This window comes from Sander lucioperca, chromosome 9, assembly GCF_008315115.2.
Source record: "Sander lucioperca isolate FBNREF2018 chromosome 9, SLUC_FBN_1.2, whole genome shotgun sequence".
NCBI classification, from domain to species: domain Eukaryota; kingdom Metazoa; phylum Chordata; class Actinopteri; order Perciformes; family Percidae; genus Sander; species Sander lucioperca.
In genome coordinates, this window is record NC_050181.1 from 39,216,004 (window position 1) to 39,238,503 (window position 22,500).

Here is a 22,500-nt window from a genome sequence, read left to right on the forward strand (position 1 = left end):
GGACGGCCAGGTCTAGGAAGAGTTCTGGTCATCCCAAAATTCTTTTGTAACCTTGGCCAGATCTGTGCCTTGCCACAATTCTGTCTCTGAGCTCCTTGGGCAGTTCCTTCGACCTCATGATTCTTATTTGCTCTGACATGCACTGTGAGCTGTAAGGTCTTATATAGACAGGTGTGGGCCTTTCCTAATCAAGTCCAATCAGTTTAATTAAACACAGCAGGACTCCAATGAAGGAGTAGAACCATCTCAAGGAGGATCAGAAGAAATGGACAGCATGTGAGTTAAATATGAGTGTCACAGCAAAGGGTCTGAATACTTATGACCATGTTATATTTCAGTTTTTCTTTTTTAATAAATTTGCAAAAATTTCTACATTTCTGTTTTTTTCTGTCAAGATGGGGTGCTGAGTGTACATTAATGAAAAATAAAATTAACTTTTTTGATTTTAGCAAATGCCTGCAATGAAACAAAGAGTGAAAAATGTAAAGGGGTCTGAATACTTTCCGTACCCACTGTATTAATAATATTTGTTGATCTTAATCAATATAAATTACATGCCTGTGTGGTCACAGTACTGAGTTACAGATGACAATTGAAGTCAGACTAGCTTAAATTCAAGTCATGACTATGGCAAGAACACCAGCATTTAGGTACTTAGGGAACTTGTGAAATCTTTTGCCACTTCCCGGTCTTTCATTGCCATTTTTTCAGTGATTTATGTAATTTTTTAAATAATTGATTACATGTTTCCACTGTTCACTGCACTGTGTCAATGGGAATCAGATGAATGTTGGTATCCAACATGGAGTCCACGAAACACGTGACCACCTCGGAACCAATCGCATAACGAGATAGCTCAGAACATTCGATTCCCTAGTTGGCCAAACTCTCTCTAATATATGGCTCTGGGTCTGGCTACACCACAGATGCATTCTGGGATAGGAGAATAAACTATCTGTGTTGTTTACATTTCTTTAAACCAATCCCAATGGTCCTTAGCGGGGCTAAGCTCCAGACACAGCATCGGTGGCTCTGCTGAATAGTCTCAGGAAGGAACTTGTTTTGGTGGAACATTTGCACCCTGCTAAAGAAAACTCCTCATATTATATTAAATGAAGCTAACTGTTGACACAATACAGTAACGTGAGCTATTTAAATTAGCTGATACATGGTTAAACCTCATTGGCTCTTACCAGTGTATCTCCGTGTGTACTTCGTCTACAGCAATCCCACCCATCGAAATATAAATAAAACAGACTGTAGAGCACGACGACACTAACAGATGAATGGTGAAGGAAGATTGATTCAACGTAGTGAGTGATACAGAGTTTTTTTTATTTGATTTGATTTATTTTGGATTTGACAGACAACATAATCCAAAGGATAACATGTTAAAGTGTAAAGACTTATTTCCAACATGGTCCTTGGTGTCAGAACATGTAACACATGGCAAAGACCTATTGCAGGACAAAGACAATAACATTTAACACAAATCATCCATGGTTCAAAAGCTTTCTGAAATCAGAAAATCACAGATCACATAAAATAATCAGTCTACTCTAATTAAAAAGATTGGTTACTCTAGTCCATAAAAAAACCTTAACCTGATGTCTAAAAGCCCATCTGGTATTTACAATTTTGAGGGAAAGCAGGAGATTATTCCACAATGTTATACCTGTATAGAAAAAAGAACTTCTAGCTGCATTGTTGACTCTGGGCACTTTACAAGGACAGACACTGGCCCTAGTGTTGTGATTATGCTGTGTATGAACCATTTTTATATGAGAGTGTAAATATTTGGGAGCATGTTCCCATGATGCTTTGCACTGCTTCAGTTCAGAACATGTTCCCATGATGCTTTGCACTGCTTCAGTTCAGAACATGTTCCCATGATGCTTTGCACTGCTTCAGTTCAGAACAGTCAACACAACGGTGTCCTGCTGGCCGTTACATCATCACCTGTAACACCTGAACACTACATCTTCAGTTATGTTAGAGCATGGAAACTGGTTAGCAAGCGAGCACAGAAGTTTAGCTAAAAGTAATGACTAAACAGTGCACACATTTAGCTAAATTATTGGAGAAATGGTTGAAGTATCTAACGGTTGAAATAGTTATCTAACGGTTGAAATAGTTAGCTAACAGTTGAAATAGTTAGCTAAAAGTGAAGCCTTAAATTAACGTTAATGGATAAACGGTTGAAACATTTAGCTTCTCTCCAAGTAGAAGTAGTCTAGAAGGCTTGAAGCAGTTTGATTACTGACCAAACCAACCTTTAACTGAAGAACTGACATTTGGTATTGAATTACGAGACATTTTTAAATACTCGATACTATGAAGGCAATTCAATCAGTGCCTGAAAGTATCTAAGTTCAGTACTGAGCCCTATTAAAGATATATTTGATAATCAAAGGGAAGCCCCTCCCACCACCAAAATCTGAAACATGGACTTCTTTTATTCCTGTTCTACAGTCACACAGACCTTCACTGGGGAAACCTTCAGTTCACCCCAAGTGTAAAAGAATAGAAACATCTTCTCAGTGAAAGTGTGTGTGTAGGTGTGTATGTGTGTGTTAGTATCAGGATCAGAGAACGACAGATTTCCTCTGTTCCAGTCCAGAGTCACTCTGATCCTCTGGAGCTGCTTCTCAAACGGGAGAACAGTGGCTGAATCTGATTGAGAGGATGCTAAGTATTTACCTCTGTAGAACCATATTCTCCATAATCCAGACCGTATGTCTCCCTTCCTCTGGACAGACTCTCCTAACACACCCAGTCTCCAGTATGTACTGTCTCCAACCTCGACATCCCAGCTGTGAGTCCCTGAGTTAAAGCCCTCAGAGCCCAGGACAGAGCTGTAAGAATCAATCCTCTCTGGATTATCAGGAAGCTGCTGTTCCTCTCCTCGTCTCCCACTGGTCAGATCTTCAGACAGGATGAGTCTTGGATGAGCAGTGTTTGGGTCCAGAACCAGAGGAGACTAGGAGACCATGTCCTTCATCTTGTTCCAGATGTTGAAGCTCAGGTTGCCCAGGTGTTTGGCCTCGTCTATCAGAGCTCCTGAGAGCAGCTGTGGATCATCCAGCAGGGGGCGCTGCTGGACTCTTTCCACTGCAGCCTTGTAGTTGATCAGGAATGAGACGTCTTCAGCTCTCAGCTGCTCCTCTGTGGCTCTGACTGTGTCTGAAAGAGCTGCTATCTCTCTGCTCAGAGCCTCCATCTTCTCCTTCATCCTCTGACTCTTCTGCTCCTCTTCCTCCCACAGTGCAGCCATCCTGGTCTCCTCTTCCTCTTCTAGAAACTGGTGAAGTTTCTTAAACTGATCCTTAATCTGCGTCTCTGTGCGTCGGGCCTGGACCTTCAGGTGTTCTGCTGTTTGATCACACTTCACTTTAACTTGTTCAAAAACCTTTAACTTCTTCTTTAAGGGCTCCAGAGTTTCCTGGAGTTTCTTCTTGTGTTGTCGTGCAGCTTCATCGATGGGTCTGATTATGTGGTTGGAGTGTTTTTCTGAATCTCTGCAGACGAGACACACTGGCTGCTGATGGTCCAGACAGAAGAGTTTGAGTTTCTCAGAGTGCAGACTGCAGAGAGCCTCTGAAGCTCTCTGATCTCTCTCCTGTGAAAAGGCCTCACATGCGTTCCTTAAAGCATAGTTAGGAGGTAGTACTTCCCTTGAATGTCTTCTCTTACAAACTGGACAGTCTCTGACTGGTTTCTCTGTCCACCAGCTCTGCAGACAGTCTCTACAGAAGCTGTGGCTACATGACAGGATGACAGGATCTTTAAAGACTTCATGGCAGACAGGACAGCAGAGATCTTGCTCTAATCTGGAAGCCATTTAGTCTCTGAGTGAAGCAGAAAACACAGCAGGCAGACAGCTCAGACACTCCCTGTTCCCTCAAACTTACTTTCACTTTCAGTCTTTGTTTTTGTAAATCACTTGAAGTGGTAGTGTCCCAGTATTCCCCGTATTCCCAATATTCCCTTTTCTAAATGTCCTCTCACATTGGAAGTGCTGGTCTGAAGGTAAATCTTATCCTCCGTCTCTCTCTCTCTCTCTCTCTCTCTCTCTCTCTCTCTCTCTCTCTCTCTCTCTCTCTCTGTGTCGTCTCAGTGAGGAATAACATCCTGTTTCCTTATTCGTCTCAGATGAGTCATGTGACGGCAAAGGTTCTTCATTCTAGTTTATCAGGTTGAGTTTTATTCCAGACTGATTAATCATGTCTTGTGTCTCCATCAGATACTGTAAAGTACTTCTGTCTTCGTCTTAAGTGTGTAGTTCATTAACACAACTGTTGAAGTAAAATCTCAGATAATTAATCTCAGCTTGCAAACTAAAAGTGATGTTAAACGTTATAAACAGGAAGTTCAGCTGGTATTGTCATGTGATCTGTGGCTGAGACACACCACAGTTGGCTTAGTCTTGCTTGCCAGCTCTATCTCCATGTGATGTGGAGGAAGGTCTGGCTACACCACAGATGCATTCTGGGATAGGAGAATAAACTCTCTGGTTGTTTGCATTTCTTTAAACCAACCCCAACGGTCCTGGGCGGGGCTAAGATCCAGACGCAGCATCGGTGGATCTGCTAAATAGTCTCAGGAAGGAAGTTGTTCTGGTGGAACATTTGCACCTCGCAAAAGATAACTCTTCATCCAATATTAAATGAAGCTAACTGTTGACACAATACAGTAACGTGAGCTATTTAAATTAGCTGATACATGGTTAAACCTCATTGGCTCTTACCAGTGTATCTCCGTGTGTACTTCGTCCACAGCAATCCCACCCATCGAAATATAAATAAAACAGACTGTAGAGCACGACGACACTAACAGATGAATGGTGAAGGAAGATTGATTCAACGTAGTGAGTGATACAGAGTTTTTTTTATTTGATTTTATTTATTTTGGATTTGACAGACAACATAATCCAAATTGTGGTGCCTTAAATAGTAATGCTGTATGAAGAGGAATCCGCCGACACTGTTCTTGATTATAAAAAGGTTTATTACAAACAAAGATTCAGCATCAATTTTACAAACTCCTGCAGAGAGCTTGGAGAACGACCAACCCAAATATGTTGAATATCAATGCAGTGTTGGTGTGGTGAAATCTGAACAGATCCACACCGTCCTGGTTCAGAAGTCTCCTAGTTCCTTCATATTGTCCATATTTGTATCTGAATCCTCTCTGCACATTACCCCATATGCTCTGGAAGAAAAGAAAACACTGACCAGTATCATTTGCAAAACAACACATGAAAATTAAAAACATTAAATAAGAATAAAAAATAATAATATCAAAAATAATATATGATAATATGAATCACATTCCATTTCCCCCCTGTGATTAATAAGAAAACACTAAATACCCCTACAAAATCCAAAGAAATGTGAAAAAAGCATACAGTAAACCAAACCCTTATTTATCATCATTTCTGAAAAAAAATAACTCTTATCCTGATGCATCAATCACACCTTCAACAAATTAAATCAAACAAATCATAAACATCCCTTTTTAACACGTCTTGGTGTAGCCAACTGGGGATTAGAGAAGACCAAAGTTATTTTAAGAGCCAATCATTTTGTGGCATGTAATTACTCGCTTTTTACAAAGTACCACACAAAGTCTCTCTTCACTGTTTGGTTACCAGATAGTGGGTGTAATAAATCTCCTCATGTCCAACTCTGTCAACCTCATCTATGTGACATTCCTGTTTAAATTAGACAAAGGCTGAAAGGTAACATGACAGAGCAATATACTAGCATAAAGCAATGCAGCCACTTTGCCACATTATAAAATTATAACCATGCATGTGTTAGTCAATACTGAATTCTCAATTGCCCAAAGCAAGCATTCATCGAAATTCAGACTGATACTTAAACTAACATCTCAACACATCAGTGTAGCCATCTTGAACTATGAAAATTATCCTAAACTCTTCACATTTAACATCTTTACATTTTCATCCTGAACACAAGACAAACCAAGTCTGCTTGCTAATGTAATGTGCAGAATAATCGTTCCTCTCCATTAAATTGTTTCTGTAATTAATAAACCAAAATTGTAATCACTATCAAAATTCAATGAACTACAGAGCTTCACTCTGGAGTTTTTATAAGTTATTATTATTTATCTTTTACCCTTTAACATTTACAAGCTTAAGTAACACCACTGCAACTTATGCAGAATAGTGAAATTCAAATCAGATTTCTAAACCTCTATATAAATGACAAAAGATGCTGATCCATCATTGGGCCATAATAACTGATTCCCATTCGCAAATCTATACTTAGAGAGATGTCATGCACAAATGACTGGTACACTATAAACAACAAATAAACCAATGCAAACAAACTTTTAATTTGAGGAGACTATATCTGTGATTGGGAGTTGTCTTATCTTTTCTCACATTATCACTGCTAATGTTTTTATGCATTCTCTATGCATCTCTATTTTACTTATAGTTACACAATTGGTCTAAGCTTACTTTTAACAAAATTCTGAGAACAGCACTCTCAATCTGCTGTTTGTAACAACTTTACATCAATCCAATTCAAATTCATACATGAAATTACTTCCCAATAAATTATCTGGGCAACACTCAAATAATAGAAACATCTTCAAAAGTTGCCTGTCATTAGAGCACAAAAATAAAACAGTGAAATGTTCTTTTACCATTTCCTGACACACCAACCAAAGTAACATATTTGTCACTAGTCTTGTTAGAAGCTGTCACAAGAAAGTCATTGCAAATTTACAGAACATATATCACCAGATACTGATGAAATGTAAGGTTTGCATACCAAGTTGCTTAATTTAGAGGCATGTCTTAACCCTTCATATAGGTGTGTTCACATAAGAGTAACTTTATTTTAAAAGTAGAAATAATTACTTCTTTAGAGTATATGTATTTTCAAAATGTGTGGTTGTTGGTGCATTACCTCCTTTTGTGTCGATGCGTCGATGCGTCAGAGCAAATCCGGTCTCTCTCACTCCTCCCTCCTTCTCTGGTCAGTCTGCTAATGTCAACGCTCATCTGTGGAGATCTGTATCGACTCGTGACTGTCCTTGTCCTCAATTGTTGGATCTCTTTCGGGTCCTGATGACACCAGCTGACACCCCCTTTCAGATCTTCTAGGTATCTCTAGAATCCTGGTTCCAGGCTCCTGTATCCTCCTCTGTAATTTCCTCTGGAGTTTCTTCCTGGTCTATTACAATCACGGGCAAAGTGTCCATCCTGTCCACAATTAAAACACGCTTGTGGAGATTGCATAAAGTATGAATCAAATCTTCTTCCTCTTCCTCTGCCTAAGCTTCCTCGTCCTCTTCCTCTCCAGTTCTGTATCTGTCCAAAAACTGGCTGTGGGTATAAAACAACTGGAACCACGAATGGTGGTTGGAGCAACTGGCTTGACTGGAATTGTGGCGGTAATTGTTGATTTGGTGGGCACTGATTCTGCACAACCAAAACCTGCTTCTTGTCCTTCTTATTCTCCACCAGCTGCATTTGATTGAGTTTTCTGAGAGTTTACTTCACTTGATGGGCTATTTGATTTATATAAACACCTATTGTCATACTTCCAAGTCCCACTACTTCTGCTAGCTTACTCCTTACTGGTAGGGGCAGCCCCTCCTGCAGTTTGGTTCGCAAAATTGACTGTTCCAGTCTGCTCAGATCTGGATCATTTCCTGTAATATTTCTCCACACTTGATAAGCTCTTGACACATAAACTCTCGTTTTTTCTTCCTGTCCCAATGGCTCAATCAGGACGTTGTCTGGATGCACATTTGTTGGATACTCATCTCTCAGCGCTCTCCACAGATGTCTTCTACTTGCGGCCAACAACTCAGGATCATATACAGAAGTCCCCACATGTCGATTAAGTCCTGCTCTCTGGAAGATTTCTCCCATAGCTGGAATCCCAACAAGATTAGCCAAAAGTCTCTTAATATCTCCTATGGCAAACTGTGTTCCCGTCGTAATTTCTTCCAACTTTGCAATCCAAGGATGTGCTCCCTCTTGAAGAGTAGGCAACTTTTGAAGAATATCTGACATATCAGTGTTCTGCAAAGGCTTATACTCCAACTTCTGTCTTCGAATGAACACTGGCAGCATCTTCCCGCTTACCTTTCCCTTTCTTGAGCGCAATGTATATTTCTCCATTTTTCAGGATTCTTTTTTCAGCACTTCATCCCTTGAATCTTCAGCTTCTCAAATTGCTCTTCCAATCGCTCCATGTCTCTTTCGATCTTTTCTATGCTAGACGCTGCAGGATGAAATCCTGTAGCTTCTCTGCTCTCCAAATCTCCATCGCTGTCTCCATCTTCACTTTCATAACACTCTTCTGAATCACTCTGATCATCATCATCATCTTCAAATTCCATCCTCCTGAACCTCTGTCTGCTCTTAGTTTCCAGGAGTGTCGTTCTCTTCTTACTTTTGGAACTTGGATTCATCTTTATGGTTATTTGCTACTTGTCCTCTCTCAATTATTAGTCATCTGTGAATGTTTTCACCAAGTACTTTGTGGGCATGTGTGACGATACTTCTTTAATGTCAGTCTCTGGTCATGCCCTGAGAGCCATCTGGGTGTCCAATTCAGTCACTTAATCATGGACAGTTGTAAATCTGTCACCCCTCCTTCTCTGCTGCTCCAGCTCCAGATGCAGTTTCTGGTGCAAGTATGTGTGGGATGGGGCCAAAGTTGACTACCGAATCAGCTTGTAGAGGAGTGAGACAGGTCTGCTCTGACATCCATCGAGGCACACTGAATAAACACAAAACACAACACCTCCGAGAAGCATTACTTGTACTTTAATCCTAACTTATGACATCATTGATTCAAAATGTTGCTACAAAAATATTACCTAAGTAAGAAAAGTATCATAAAATAACAACACAGAAAAGTCCCCACATTTTTAAACTGGGAATGATCACAGTAGTCCTGTCAACTAACTAAGCAATTAAACAGCTAATCATTTCAACCAAACTTGTAGGCCTATATATTTGTTGGGCAGTTTAACAACAAAACATCATATTTCATAAACATATGTTTGTTCTACACAAATCCTAATTCATTTTTTTTACGATATGTCAGATCACAATAATATCCAAAAGCAATTTGTCTTGAAAATTACCACTAGTCATTCCTGAAAATTACATAATTTATCTCTTTTTCCCTAAGTTTTGGTACTTGTGGTATAGCAGTTTTTACTATTTTCATCTAAACATTTACCCTCCTGTAGATTATAACCCCAATGCTACAGTTGTCTCTGTAACAACAATATTAATATGAACTCCAGTATCCTAATTCAAAAGTACATTTATCTCTTTCTTTGTCTTTCTGTCACTTTCACAACACTCTCTTTCTGTCTTTAACCACCTTAGTACCTTATTGTACCCTTAACTTTCTCTTAAAGTCATGCCTTTTTTCCCTTGTCCCATAAAACTTTCTTTTCCCTTTCTACAGCATACACTTCTTCTCTCAGCTTTCCTGGCCATCTTTTGTAACAATAGTTACCCATTTAATATACAAAGTATATGAATTAACTCAGTCTGTTTCATTAGGATTGAATTGACTCGCTGTTTCTTCACAGGAATCAGATTCATTCATTCTGTTTCCCACCTTCACAAATGTCACTCATTTCCTTGGTGCAATGACATAACCACAGGTAACAGTGGAGAACTTTAGCAAAGTCAAAAACCTTATAGAATTATCAAATTTTGAATTGTTTTATTCAAAGTAAAATCATTTTAGATGCCTTACCACTCAAAACAAGTTGTCCAACATTTTAAAATGACAGCGGTGACAATCCTGAAGCCCATCAATCAGTCCTCTCATCTTTTACTTTCAATAGAGGTATAGAGGCTGGACTTTTCTTAATCCAGGGTGATCAATCACTGATATGAGTTCCAGCAAATCACCTATGCCAGCTATTAATCTCTCTTTTTTCCTTTTTCTTTCAGGCCTAAGCCTTATTTATCCTACTTTTATTCTCAAATTTTTCTCCCAATTTTTCTTTTCATGCTTCAGAAGCAAGCATAGTTAAGGCTTCCTAATTAGAAGGACATTTCAAATTCTAATGCCATTTCTCTAGGTGTTTATGACATTTTCTCTCTCTTTTTTTATCTGTCAACATAACTCTCATTTATAAATTGAATGGATCTTAATCGCATAGTTTCATAGTCAAGCAACAGCCACTTTAATGTTTTACTAAGCTACACTCAACCCCCCTTCTCCTTTAGCCGCTCCGTCTCTGCACTCAAGTGCAGGCAAGGAGTGGCCTAAACTTTCTGTGAAAACTTGAATTCCTAGCATTCTTGGGCATGCACAGATCAGTCAGCAGTGTGATTTCACAGTGAGAGGAACTCCACAGCACCTAGGCTCACACTCAACCAAGAAGAATAACTAAAGAATCACTCAGCTTACTTCAACATAAAATTTCTTAATCTTACTAGTTTCAAAGCGGCAGATGATGCAAATAGCAATACACTATCACAAAGCAGTTTAAGCAATCACAAAAAGTCAGAGAGGACTTAATGATCTTCAGCAAAACAGACCAGCTGTTCCTCCATCTCTCCCTTCAACAGACCACATTAAAACAACAATGACACGGGACAAAACAAACCAACACAACACATAAAACACAAATACTAATTTGAAGCTTCTTATTTTTACTATAGGTTAGCCTAATCTATTTTCACGTCCTCCAAAGGGGCTCATAAGTTTTAGCAATTTTTGAAAACGTTCTCCTTCGAAGAAGACTCATAGATTGTTAAACAAAGTCCTCCCAAAGAAGGCTCATACATTTTAACACTTTAGAAAACGTTCTCTTCAAAAAGAGACTCATATTTTTAGCCATAATGAAGAGAATATCTTAACCTTACAGATAACTAAAACTCCTGTTTTCAACCAAAACATATATGTATATATATACCTATCTAATATAGGATCCTTATGACGCATGCACAGCCTATCACACACAGCAGAAACACCACTGTTCACACACACCGCTGTTCACACACACTCTCTCATACACACAAAAGTCGACATCATTCATGCATGTAATTCCTAAAAAGAGCATGCTTTCTGCCGTATTTTTCTTTTCTTTTTTTTTTTCTTGTTTCTTTTTCCTTATAATTTTGCTACCTAGGTATAGAATTCCAATGGGAGGTCTGCTTCGGACATTATTTGTCAACAATGAATCGATCGGCAAACCTACCAGTGAACTGTTAGTCTACACCTCAGTTCGCAGAACTGGCTCAAACTTTTCATCTAATAAAAGTTCAAGACTACGGCCCATCCTAAGATCTCCTTTTTTCAAAGGGCTTTTTATCAGATTAACGGCGTTATCCTTTATTCTTTATTCCTTTTATTTTCTCTTATTTCCTTTTTCTTTATGTTGTTCAAGCCGAATTTCCCTGGCCAGGGTTATCAACTGTTTCCTTTAATCCAATTTAACTATTCCTTAAAGTCTTTTCACATTATCTATGTGAATATTCCTTAATCCCTTACTTTATTTTCCTTTTTCTCTATTTCTTCACTTAAATTTCCTTCCTTCTCTAACTTCCTTAAACCTTTGCTTTATTTTCCACTTATTTTCCCTTTTCTTGCATCGTGGTTGCAATGCAAATAAAATTTAGAATGGAGCCTCAACCACGCAACAATCACAGCATGGCACACACACAGGTTCGACACGGTGCAATCCCTCAACGCACACACAGAGCCACACACGAACTGACCAGCGCCCAAGTTGTAAGAAAGCTCACCTCATAGTCGACCAGTGAAGCGGGAGTCAGTCCCTGGGTGCCATGATGAAACGATGACCTGGGAGATGCAATCGATCCCATCCTCGTCGCCAAAATTGTGTTGCCTTAAATAGTAATGCTGTGATGCTGTATGAAGAGGAATCCGCCGACACTGTTCTTGATTATAAAAAGGTTTATTACAAACAAAGATTCAGCATCAATTTTACAAACTCCTGCAGAGAGCTTGGAGAATGACCAACCCGAATTCTTCCAAAAAGTCGTTCTGCCGTTCTGCTGTTAACACAGGGTATATATTCTATGCATTGTATGACCTAAAGTGGGAGGGTGTATGTGTGTTCCTGGGGCCCCTCTGCTAATGTAATCAACCTCATAGCATAATCTTATAACAAACATGTTCCCATACACTGTTGAATATAGGTTTCCTGTAGGCCTCTCCAAGGTCATTAGTTGACTGTGCCTAAACTGGTTATTCGCCATAGAATGACAGAATACACATTTACCAGGACGTATACTTATCAGGACCCCTTTCCTGTCATTGTTCCAGACCCAGCATCTGCATCCTCTCTTATACACAGGGCCCCAACTCTCTCACCATAACCTCAATAACATAGTACAATATGGAATACATTTAAATTGAATATATGTAGGCATAAGTCAAAGTTATAAATTATCAGATACAACAAAAGGATAACATGTTAAAGTGTAAAGACTTATTTCCAACATGGTCCTTGGTGTCAGAACATGTAACACATGGCAAAGACCTATTGCAGGACAAAGACAATAACATTTAACACAAATCATCCATGGTTCAAAAGCTTTCTAAAATCAGAAAATCACAGATCACATAAAATAATCAGTCTACTCTAATTAAAAAGATTGGTTACTCTAGTCCATAAAAAAACCTTAACCTGATGTCTAAAAGCCCGTCTGGTATTTACAATTTTGAGGGAAAGCAGCAGATTATTCCACAATGTTATACCTGTATAGAAAAAAGAACTTCTAGCTGCATTGTTGACTCTGGGCACTTTACAAGGACAGACACTGGCCCTAGTGTTGTGATTATGCTGTGTATGAACCATTTTAAATATTTGGGAGCATAGCTATTTATTTACATGTAACAGGTAGCGGATAACATTATTTTGAATCACTTGCAGTCTGTTTTTAAGAAATAATAATAATAATCCACAGTACCAAGCAGAACATGCATAATCGAAATGACATTGAATCAGTGCACTGTAAAAAAAAATCAAAATCAAATTATAATTATTATTTGTTTTGTTATTATTTGGGGGCTTAGGAACATTTTAGGGTAGCCTCCCTAAAATAGGCCTAATGACATCTTGAGTAATTGTGATGTAACGCAAAACATATTGTGTAGTAACGCAAAACTCCTGTACAGTTTGTACCCAAAGCAGTTCCTTAAAGACAGAAACAGTTATTTTTACAGAGCAGAGATGGGAGACAGAGTTCCTAATTTCCAAACTATTTTATTGACACTGAACACACCCTCACTGCCCTGAGGCAATCAATTCAATCAGTGCCTGAAAGTATTTCAGTTCAGTACCGAGCCCTATTAAAGATATATTTGATAATCAAAGAGAAGCCCCTCCCACCACCAACATCTGAAACATGGACTTCTTCTATTCCTGTTCTACAGTCACACAGACCTTCACTGGGGAAACCTTCAGTTCACCCAGAATGTTAAAGAATGGAAACATCTTCTCAGTGAAAGTGTGTGTGAAGGTGTGTATGTGTGTGTTAGTATCAAGATCAGAGAACGACAGATTTCCTCTGTTCCAGTCCAGAGTCACTCTGATCCTCTGGAGCTGCTTCTTCAACGGGAGAACAGTGTCTGGAGCTGATGGAGACCACGCTGAGTATTCACCTTCATCGAACCGTATTCTCCATAATCCAGACCGTATGACTCCCTTCCTCTGGACAGACTCTGCTAACACACCCAGTAGCCAGTCTGTACTGTCTCCAACCTCGACATCCCAGCTGTGAGTCCCTGAGTTAAAGCCCTCAGAGCCCAGGACAGAGAGGTAATCAAACCTCTCTGGATTATCAGGAAGCTGCTGATACTCTCCTGGTCTAACACTGGTCAGATCTTCAGACAGGATGAGTTCTGGATCAGCAGTGTTTGGGTCCAGAACCAGAGGAGTGTAGGAGACCATGTCCTTCATCTTGTTCCAGATGTTGAAGCTCAGGTTGCCCAGGTGTTTGGCCTCGTCTATCAGAGCTCCTGAGAGCAGCTGTGGATCATCCAGCAGGGGGCCCTGCTGGACTCTTTCCACTGCAGCCTTGTAGTTGATCAGGAATGAGACGTCTTCAGCTCTCAGCTGCTCCTCTGTGGCTCTGACTGTGTCTGAAAGAGCTGCTATCTCTCTGCTCAGAGCCTCCATCTTCTCCTTCATCCTCTGACTCTTCTGCTCCTCTTCCTCCCTCAGTGCAGCCATCCTGGCCTCCTCTTCCTCTTCTAGAAACTGGTGAAGCTTCTTAAACTGATCCTTAATCTGCGTCTCTGTGCGTCGGGCCTGGACCTTCAGGTGTTCTGCTGTTTGATCACACTCCTCTTTAACTTGTTCAAAAACCTTTAACTTCTCCTTTAAGGGCTCCAGAGTTTCCTGGAGTTTCTTCTTGTGTTGTCGTGCAGCTTCATCGATGGGTCTGATTATGTGGTTGGAGTGTTTTTCTGAATCTCTGCAGACGAGACACACTGGCTGCTGATGGTCCAGACAGAAGAGTTTGAGTTTCTCAGAGTGCAGACTGCAGAGAGCCTCTGAAGCTCTCTGATCTCTCTCCTGTGAAAAGGCCTCACACGCGTTCCTTAAAGCATAGTTGGGAGGTAGATCTTTCCTTCGGTTTAAAGGGGGTTCAAACAAAGATCTTTCCTTACAAACTGGACACTCATGTATTAGTTTCTCTGTCCACCAGCTCTGCAGACAGTCTCTACAGAAGCTGTGGCTACATGACAGGATGACAGGATCTTTAAAGACTTCATGGCAGACAGGACAGCAGAGATCTTGCTCTAATCTGGAAGCCATTTAGTCTCTGAGTGAAGCAGAAAACACAGCAGGCAGACAGCTCAGACACTCCCTGTTCCCTCAAACTTACTTTCACTTTGAGTCTTTGTTGTTGTAAATCACTCTTTCAGTTTGTGCATTCAGCAGCTGCTTGAAGTGGTAGTGTCCCAGTATTTCCAGTATTCCCAGTATTCCCAGTATTCCCAGTATTCCCAGAACTCCCTCCTGTAGATGTCCTCTCAAAGGAAGTGTTGGTCTGAAGGGGAATCTTATCCTCCGTCTCTGTGTGTGTGTGTGTGTGTGTGTGTGTGTGTGTGTGTGTGTGTGTGTGTGTGTGTGTGTGTGTGTGTGTGTGTGTGTGTGTGTGTGTGTGTGTGTCGTCTCAGTGAGGCAGAATAACATCCTGTTTCCTTGTTCGTCTCAGAGGAGTCATGTGATGAGCGGAGCTTTGTTATTCTAGTTTATCAGGTTGAGTTTTATTCCAGACTGATTAATAATTTCTTGTGTCTCCATCAGATACTGTAAAGTACTTCTGTCTTCGTCTTAAGTGTGTAGTTCATTAACACAACTGTTGAAGTAAAATCTCAGATAATTAATCTCAGCATACAAACTAAAAGTGATGTTAAATGTTATAAACATGAAGCTCAGCTGGTATTGTCATGTGATCTGTGGCTGAGACGTGCCGTTGGTTGCCTAACTCATTTCCAAACTGAGAATTCTTACGTAGGAGAAAACTAAAACAAGCAGACAAACCTGCACACTCCTTAAAATCAGGTTGACCCAGAAGTATGAGGAGCCATCAGGGACATTATTCACAATTACTAAAACACTCAAACACATACAAGTAAATGGCTCTCCCACATACTACTGAAACATAACATACTTCTGCCACAGTTGGCTCAGTCTTGCTTGCCAGCTCTATCTCCACAGCGCTGTGGAGGAAGGTCTGGCTACACCACAGATGCATTCTGGGATAGGAGAATAAACTCTCTGGGTTGTTTACATTTCTTTAAACCAATCACAACGGTCCTGGGCGGGGCTAAGCTCCAGACGCAGCGACGGTGTCTCTGCTAAATAGTCTCAGGAAGGAACTTGTTTTGGTGGAACATTTGCACCCCGCTAAAGAAAACTGCTCATCCAATATTAAGCAGGCCTGTGTTGTTGCTTGTCGTTGTTTCTCGAGGAGAACAGAGATTTGCACGGTGGAAGATCTGGGGATGTTCCGGCGATTATCCGGTAAATTAGTTGTCGTCGATTCTTGCTTTTTTTCTGCAGTTTTGTCGCTTTTATTTTTAAGTTAGTTTTTGACATTTTCCAGAAGTTTTTAGCAGTTTATTGTAGGGCTGCTGTCACGTCTCCAGGGATTAAAGGACCCAAATGCAGGGAGAGGCAGGCCGGCAGGAGAAAGGTTGAGCTCGAGGATTTATTAATAAGAAAACACGGCAGCACAGAGACTGGAAAAAACACACGGGAAAAACTCAGAGGGAAAACTTACAAAATAACGCAGGGAAGAATCCAAAACAAAAGCAACAGGCTAAAACACGCTGACAGGATACAAACACAAACAGACACAAAACGACCTGACAACAGACACAGGAAACACAGGGCTAAATAAACCAGGTAACGAGCAAACACGGGACAGGTGGCACCAGGGCTGGGGAACAGGTGGAGCACACAGACAATCACACAGGCGGGAAAACACAGGAAGCAGAACTAGACACGACAAGACAGAAAACTAGACTATCAAAATAAAACAGGAAACAGAAATAATACACAACAGGGAACATAAATATACACAATCCACAGAGACAATATACACAAACCTACAGAATATAATAACAGGCAACAGAAATATAACAACCCTAACAGAAATATCCAAAACTACAACAGCTGCACAATTAATCGCAATTTTATCGAATCGCAATATGGACTAGTGCAATATCCAAATCGCAGGGGGGGGGGTTGTTGTTTGTTAAAGGCATAACATGTGTCAAACACTTCTGAATTAAGTATTGTGGTGCTCCAGCCTACAACGTGTATCCTACAGACTAAAGAAAAAAATCTTTGTTTTGAAAAAAATCATTTCAATTTTTTTTATTTTAATATTTTTCTAGGGAAATAAGAATAATGATGCAAAAATAAAATTCCCTCCAGTATCGTGAATCATATCGCAATCGTAATATCAGTCAAAATAATCGGAATTAAGTATTTTCCTCATATGGTGCAGCCCTAATCTATCATCACTTTTTTTGCGTTTTCTGTGAATACTGATTGTTCAGCCCGGTCTCACGGCAGTTCGTGAAATGGTCACGTTATTTAATCTATTGATACATGTTCACGGGGACGTTTTTCTCGTTTTTTTTGTTGTGGACAGCATGAAAATGTAAAGTAATGTATTTCAATGGGAAGCATATTTCGTGATCACAGCACGAAAACGGTAGCGAGTAGTATGAAAAGCCGAAAATCCGCATAGGGAGGTTGGTTGGGGGGGTGGATGGGTCAAACAACACAGGACTTTCACCCAGGAGAGCTAGTTTCCTTTCCTAATCACAACCGTCCTGTTATTGTTGTGCGTCCTCCTGGCGAGTGAGGCGTCCTTTCCCCATTGTGTATTTCGTGCTGGCCACCACGAAAAAAACAAGATAAACGTGTTGTTGTACACGTATCAATAGATTAAAAACAACGTGACAATTACACAAACTGCCGTTAGACCGTGTTGGATTGTTACATATGTAGAACATGCAGTACGTTGTGTATTAATGAAGTGAGGTCAGGACTGCGGGGGTCAACGGAGACCAAAGTGAGTCCCTGTGCGTCATCCTGACAGTTGTGGTGGTAGATTTCTGGGCAATAAAGAAGTTTCAAACAGAGACAAGTTGTTCCGTGAGAGTTTGTTCAAATGTATTATTGCTTGCAAGCAAGGAGATGGAGTTACACAGCACAACATATCTCAGAGTACAGTGGAAGAGACCTCAAAGTAGCACTCAAAGACAGGAGTATATATATATGTTTTACAGAGGAACAGCATCCTGTTGCAACTCGATGAAATCAGGAAATATCTCGCGGTAGCAGAATAACACCGTAAGAAAAGTTGCAGGATAAAACCCGTCTGGGAATCACTTCTCTCATGCAGTAATTTTTCATCGATGTCGGCATCATAACCTTTCTGTCTAGACGAAAACATCCCCTTATACTCAACTCAACATAACCTTTCTCTGTGAACTAAAACATCCCATTACACCCTGTGATGTGTCTCTGTTTCCAGGAGGTGTCTCTGCCCTCTCTGCCGGCTGTCGTGATTTTTAAAGATGGAACCTACTTCACCTTCAACGGTAAGAGACAGGAAACTGACCTCTGACCACATTTAAATAGTCCTGAACTTGTTTTTGTCCATTGTCCATGTTTTCATCATAACCTTTGACCCTCTCAAGGCTGATTTATGCTTCTGCGTCGCCGTGAACCCCTCTCCGAGCACTCCGCCGTAGCTCGACCTGCACCTCCAAAAACGGGTAACTTTGCATCGAGGCGACGCAGACCGCAAGGACTGTGATTGGTCAACTGGTCCTGAGTGACTGTGATTGGTCAACAAGAACACACACGCCTATTAACTCGATAATAAAGCGGTAAAGTAGGCTATCTTTAACCTCAGGACAGCGCCACTTCTCACAAATACAGATAGGATTGGAGATGAACACGTAACCGCGATCAGCTTCGTGGGAAATTAAGAATCACTTCCACCTGTCTAGTAGCCTAGGCACACGATGACAGACGCTCCACTTAGCAACAACTGCAATGTTTAATTTTAAATGAATGGAGCCGACTGGCAGTCTGGCACACGGGGGTGCTCAGTATTTTCCGTGGGTGCTCCGGAGCTCAAGCACCCACGGAAAATACTCATCAGCGCCTATGGTCGGTGTTTCAAGGACTGTGATTGGTCAACTGGTCCTGTGTGTTGATAGTGGGTGTTTCAAGGACTGTGATTGGTCAGCTGGTCCTGAGTGACTGTGATTGGTCAACTCGTCCTGTGTGTTGATAGTGGGTGTTTCCAGCAGCTACTGTGGGGAGTAGCAACATGCTAGTTCACTGACATCACCTTTGTAAATAAACTCAGACATATTTTGGTTCCAATGACGGGGTTATCAGTTTGTAAAGTGTCTAAATGTCAGTAACGTTTGGAAATCAGCACTTCTCCAGCAAGCAGTGCTTTGTGGGCAGCTGTGCTAAAGTTAGCATGCTAACATAACATAAACTGGCTGGCAGACACCTCACAGATACCCTCAGACTGAAGTCTCTCTCTCCGCCCCCTAGCGTTCTGGAGGTGAAATGCACCGCGATGCGAAGGAACCCCAACACAGAACTCAGACAGGGTCACGATGCCGTAGCAGCGATGGCGTGGAGTTGACGCAGAGGCATAAAACAGCCTTTACTCTGTGTTTCACTTCAGCAAAGTTACCTGGAACATTTTGGCCGCCTAGAAATGTCTTTTCAGACGTTTACCTGCCGTTAAATCTCCGCTGGATGACGCGCTCCAGAAGGGTTGAAAATCATCACTTTCCCTCTTTAGCGTTTAGCTAGAGGACTCCAGGAGGGTTAATGAATGTAACTGTGTTTCAGAGGAAAGTGACGGAGATCTGCAGTCGTGGATCAACAGAGAGCGTTTCCCAAACTACAACCAGATCGACGGCTACACTCTGTACGCCATGGGGGAGTCAGGTAACGTTAGCTCAGCTTTATATGAAAACCTTAAAAATCCTTTATGGGTCAGGCTCTAGTCAGGCCCACCCTAAAGAGTTTTTAAAAATCTTAACAGATGTTTAAAATGTGAGACACATGACGCCTCGTAATGACAAATTCAACTGTTTGGTTCCTGTATTGTGTGGAGAGCAACGATATGGCCAGACCAGAACATTTTGGTTAGGGTAAGAATACCAGGCTAAGCCAATCAGAGGCAGAGCAGGCCGGCTCATTAAGAATACCAGGCTAAGCCAATCAGAGGCAGAGCAGGCCGGCTCATTAAGAATACCAAGCTAAGCCAATCAGAGGCGGAGTAGGCCGGCTCATTAAGAATACCAGGCTAAGCCAATCAGAGGCAGAGTAGGCGGGCTCATTCCTGATTGGCTGATGTAAGTCTCTGTGAGCAGGTAAACTGGTGGTGTTGGCGTTGGGGGAGGAGAAGAGTCTGAGCGCAGAGAGTCTCAGGTAAGACTGCATCCAACATAAACACTGTGACATCATCTGACGTCGGACCTTCCTGTGTGTGTGTGATGCATTTCCTGTTTCCTGTTTCCTGTTCAGGTATAAAAGTCTGGTGGAGAAAGTTTCTACGGACTACAAAGACATCTACAGCAGGTCAGAGTCTCTCAGGACACGAAACCATCCAGAAAGACTAAATACAGAGACGCTAAATGGAACTAACTGTCTGTCTGTCTGTCTGTCTGTCTGTCTGTCTGTCTGTCTGTCTCTCTGTCTGTCTGTCTGTCTGTGTGTGTGTGTGTGTGTGTGTGTGTGTGTGTGTGTGTGTGTGTGTGTGTGTGTGTGTGTGTGTGTGTCTCTCTCTCTCTCTGTCTCTGTCTGTCTGTCTGTCTCTCTGTCTGTCTGTCTGTCTCTCTGTCTGTCTCTCTGTCTCTTTGTCTGTCTGTCTGTCTGTCTGTCTCTGTCTCTTTGTCTGTCTCTCTGTCTGTCTCTCTGTGTGTCTGTCTGTCTGTCTGTCTGTCTGTCTCTTTGTCTGTCTCTCTGTCTGTCTGTCTCTCTCTGTCTGTCTCTCTTTGTTTGTCTGTCTGTCTGTCTGTCTCTCTCTGTCTCTTTGTCTGTCTGTCTCTCTGTCTCTCTGTCTGTCTCTCTCTGTCTGTCTGTCTCTCTTTGTCTGTCTGTCTGTCTGTCTGTCTGTCTGTCTCCAGAAACTTCTACTTTGGTTTCATGAAGGGCAGTGAATACATCGATGGACTTGTGATGGGGTGAGTTTAATGTCCCTCGGCATTTTCAGGATAAAACTTTTGTTTGTGTTTGTACTAGAACATGTTTACGTGCTATAGGGCCTATAGGTAGGTAGAGGTACTGATCATGGGTGGCCCCCCCACTCTGACACCTCTCTATTAGTGCACGTAGAGGTACTGATCATGGGCGGCCCCCCCACTCTGACACCTCTCTATTAGTGCACGTAGAGGTACTGATCATGGGCGGCCCCCCCACTCTGACACCTCTCTATTAGTGCATGTAGAGGTACTGATCATGGGCGGCCCCCCCACTCTGACATCTCTCTATTAGTGCATGTAGAGGTACTGATCATGGGCGGCCCCCCCACTCTGACACCTCTCTATTAGTGCATGTAGAGGTACTGATCATGGGCGGCCCCCCCACTCCGACATCTCTCCATTAGTGCATGTAGAGGTACTGATCATGGGCGGCCCCCCCACTCCGACATCTCTCTATTAGTGCATGTATAGGTACTGATCATGGGCGGCCCCCCCACTCTGACATCTCTCTATTAGTGCATGTAGAGGTACTGATCATGGGCGGCCCCCCCACTCTGACACCTCTCCATTAGTGCACGTAGAGGTACTGATCATGGGCGGCCCCCCCACTCTGACACCTCTCCATTAGTGCACGTAGAGGTACTGATCATGGGCGGCCCCCCCACTCTGACATCTCTCCATTAGTGCACGTAGAGGTACTGATCATGGGCGGCCCCCCCACTCCGACACCTCTCTATTAGTGCACGTAGAGGTACTGATCATGGGCGGCCCCCCCACTCTGACACCTCTCTATTAGTGCACGTAGAGGTACTGATCATGGGCGGCCCCCCCACTCTGACATCTCTCTATTAGTGCCTGTATAGGTACTGATCATGGGCGGCCCCCCCACTCTGACATCTCTCATTAGTACATGTAGAGGTACTGATCATGGACTAATGGTACTAAATGTAAGGTAACTTCAGGTAACTAAAGGTAACCTCAGGTAACTTCAGGTAACTTCAGGTAACCTCAGGTAACTAAAGGTAACCTCAGGTAACTTCAGGTAACCTCAGATAACTAAAGGTAACCTCAGGTAACTAAAGGTAACTTCAGGTAACCTTAGGTAACTAAAGGTAACCTCAGGTAACTAAAGGTAACTTCTGGTAACTAAAGGTAACCTCAGGTAACTTCAGGTAACCTCAGGTAACTAAAGGTAAGGTAACTTCAGGTAACTTCAGGTAACCTCAGGTAACTAAAGGTAACCTCAGGTAACTTCAGGTAACCTCAGATAACTAAAGGTAACCTCAGGTAACTAAAGGTAACTTCAGGTAACCTTAGGTAACTAAAGGTAACCTCAGGTAACTAAAGGTAACTTCAGGTAACTAAAGGTAACCTCAGGTAACTTCAGGTAACCTCAGGTAACTAAAGGTAACCTCAGGTAACTTCAGGTAACCTCAGATAACTAAAGGTAAGGTAACTTCAGGTAACTTCAGGTAACTAAAGGTAACCTCAGGTAACTAAAAGTAACCTCAGGTAACTAAAGGTAACTTCAGGTAACTAAAGGTAACCTCAGGTAACTTCAGGTAACCTCAGGTAACTAAAGGTAACTTCAGGTAACTAAAGGTAACTTCAGGTAACTAAAGGTAACTTCAGGTAACCTCAGGTAACTTCAGGTAACCTCAGGTAACTTCAGGTAACCTCAGGTAACCTCAGGTAACTTCAGGTAACCTCAGGTAACTTCAGGTAACCTCAG

General features: G+C 41.6%; 2 protein-coding genes and 1 pseudogene across 2 annotated transcripts in view; 1 reads left to right on the forward strand and 2 right to left on the reverse strand.

Annotated features, from left to right (window-relative positions):
* LOC116065584 (protein disulfide-isomerase TMX3-like) overlaps window positions 1-22,500 on the forward strand; it is a 40,563-nt gene that overhangs the window by 15,943 nt on the left and 2,120 nt on the right. The window contains exons 9-13 of the mRNA XM_031321118.2: window positions 18,062-18,128; window positions 19,411-19,509; window positions 19,938-19,995; window positions 20,092-20,145; window positions 20,694-20,750. Coding sequence (XP_031176978.2) covers window positions 18,062-18,128; window positions 19,411-19,509; window positions 19,938-19,995; window positions 20,092-20,145; window positions 20,694-20,750 — 335 coding nt within the window. The remainder of the gene's footprint in view (window positions 1-18,061; window positions 18,129-19,410; window positions 19,510-19,937; window positions 19,996-20,091; window positions 20,146-20,693; window positions 20,751-22,500) is intronic.
* On the reverse strand, window positions 1,700-4,046 carry LOC116065583 (annotated as a pseudogene).
* Window positions 13,382-15,108, reverse strand: LOC116065582 (nuclear factor 7, brain-like). The gene is made up of 2 exons (XM_031321117.2): window positions 14,888-15,108; window positions 13,382-14,824 (listed from the first exon to the last, which is right to left on the reverse strand). Exon 2 carries the CDS (start codon window positions 14,815-14,817, stop codon window positions 13,414-13,416), a length of 1,404 nt encoding a protein of 467 aa, XP_031176977.1. The 5' UTR covers window positions 14,818-14,824; window positions 14,888-15,108; the 3' UTR covers window positions 13,382-13,413.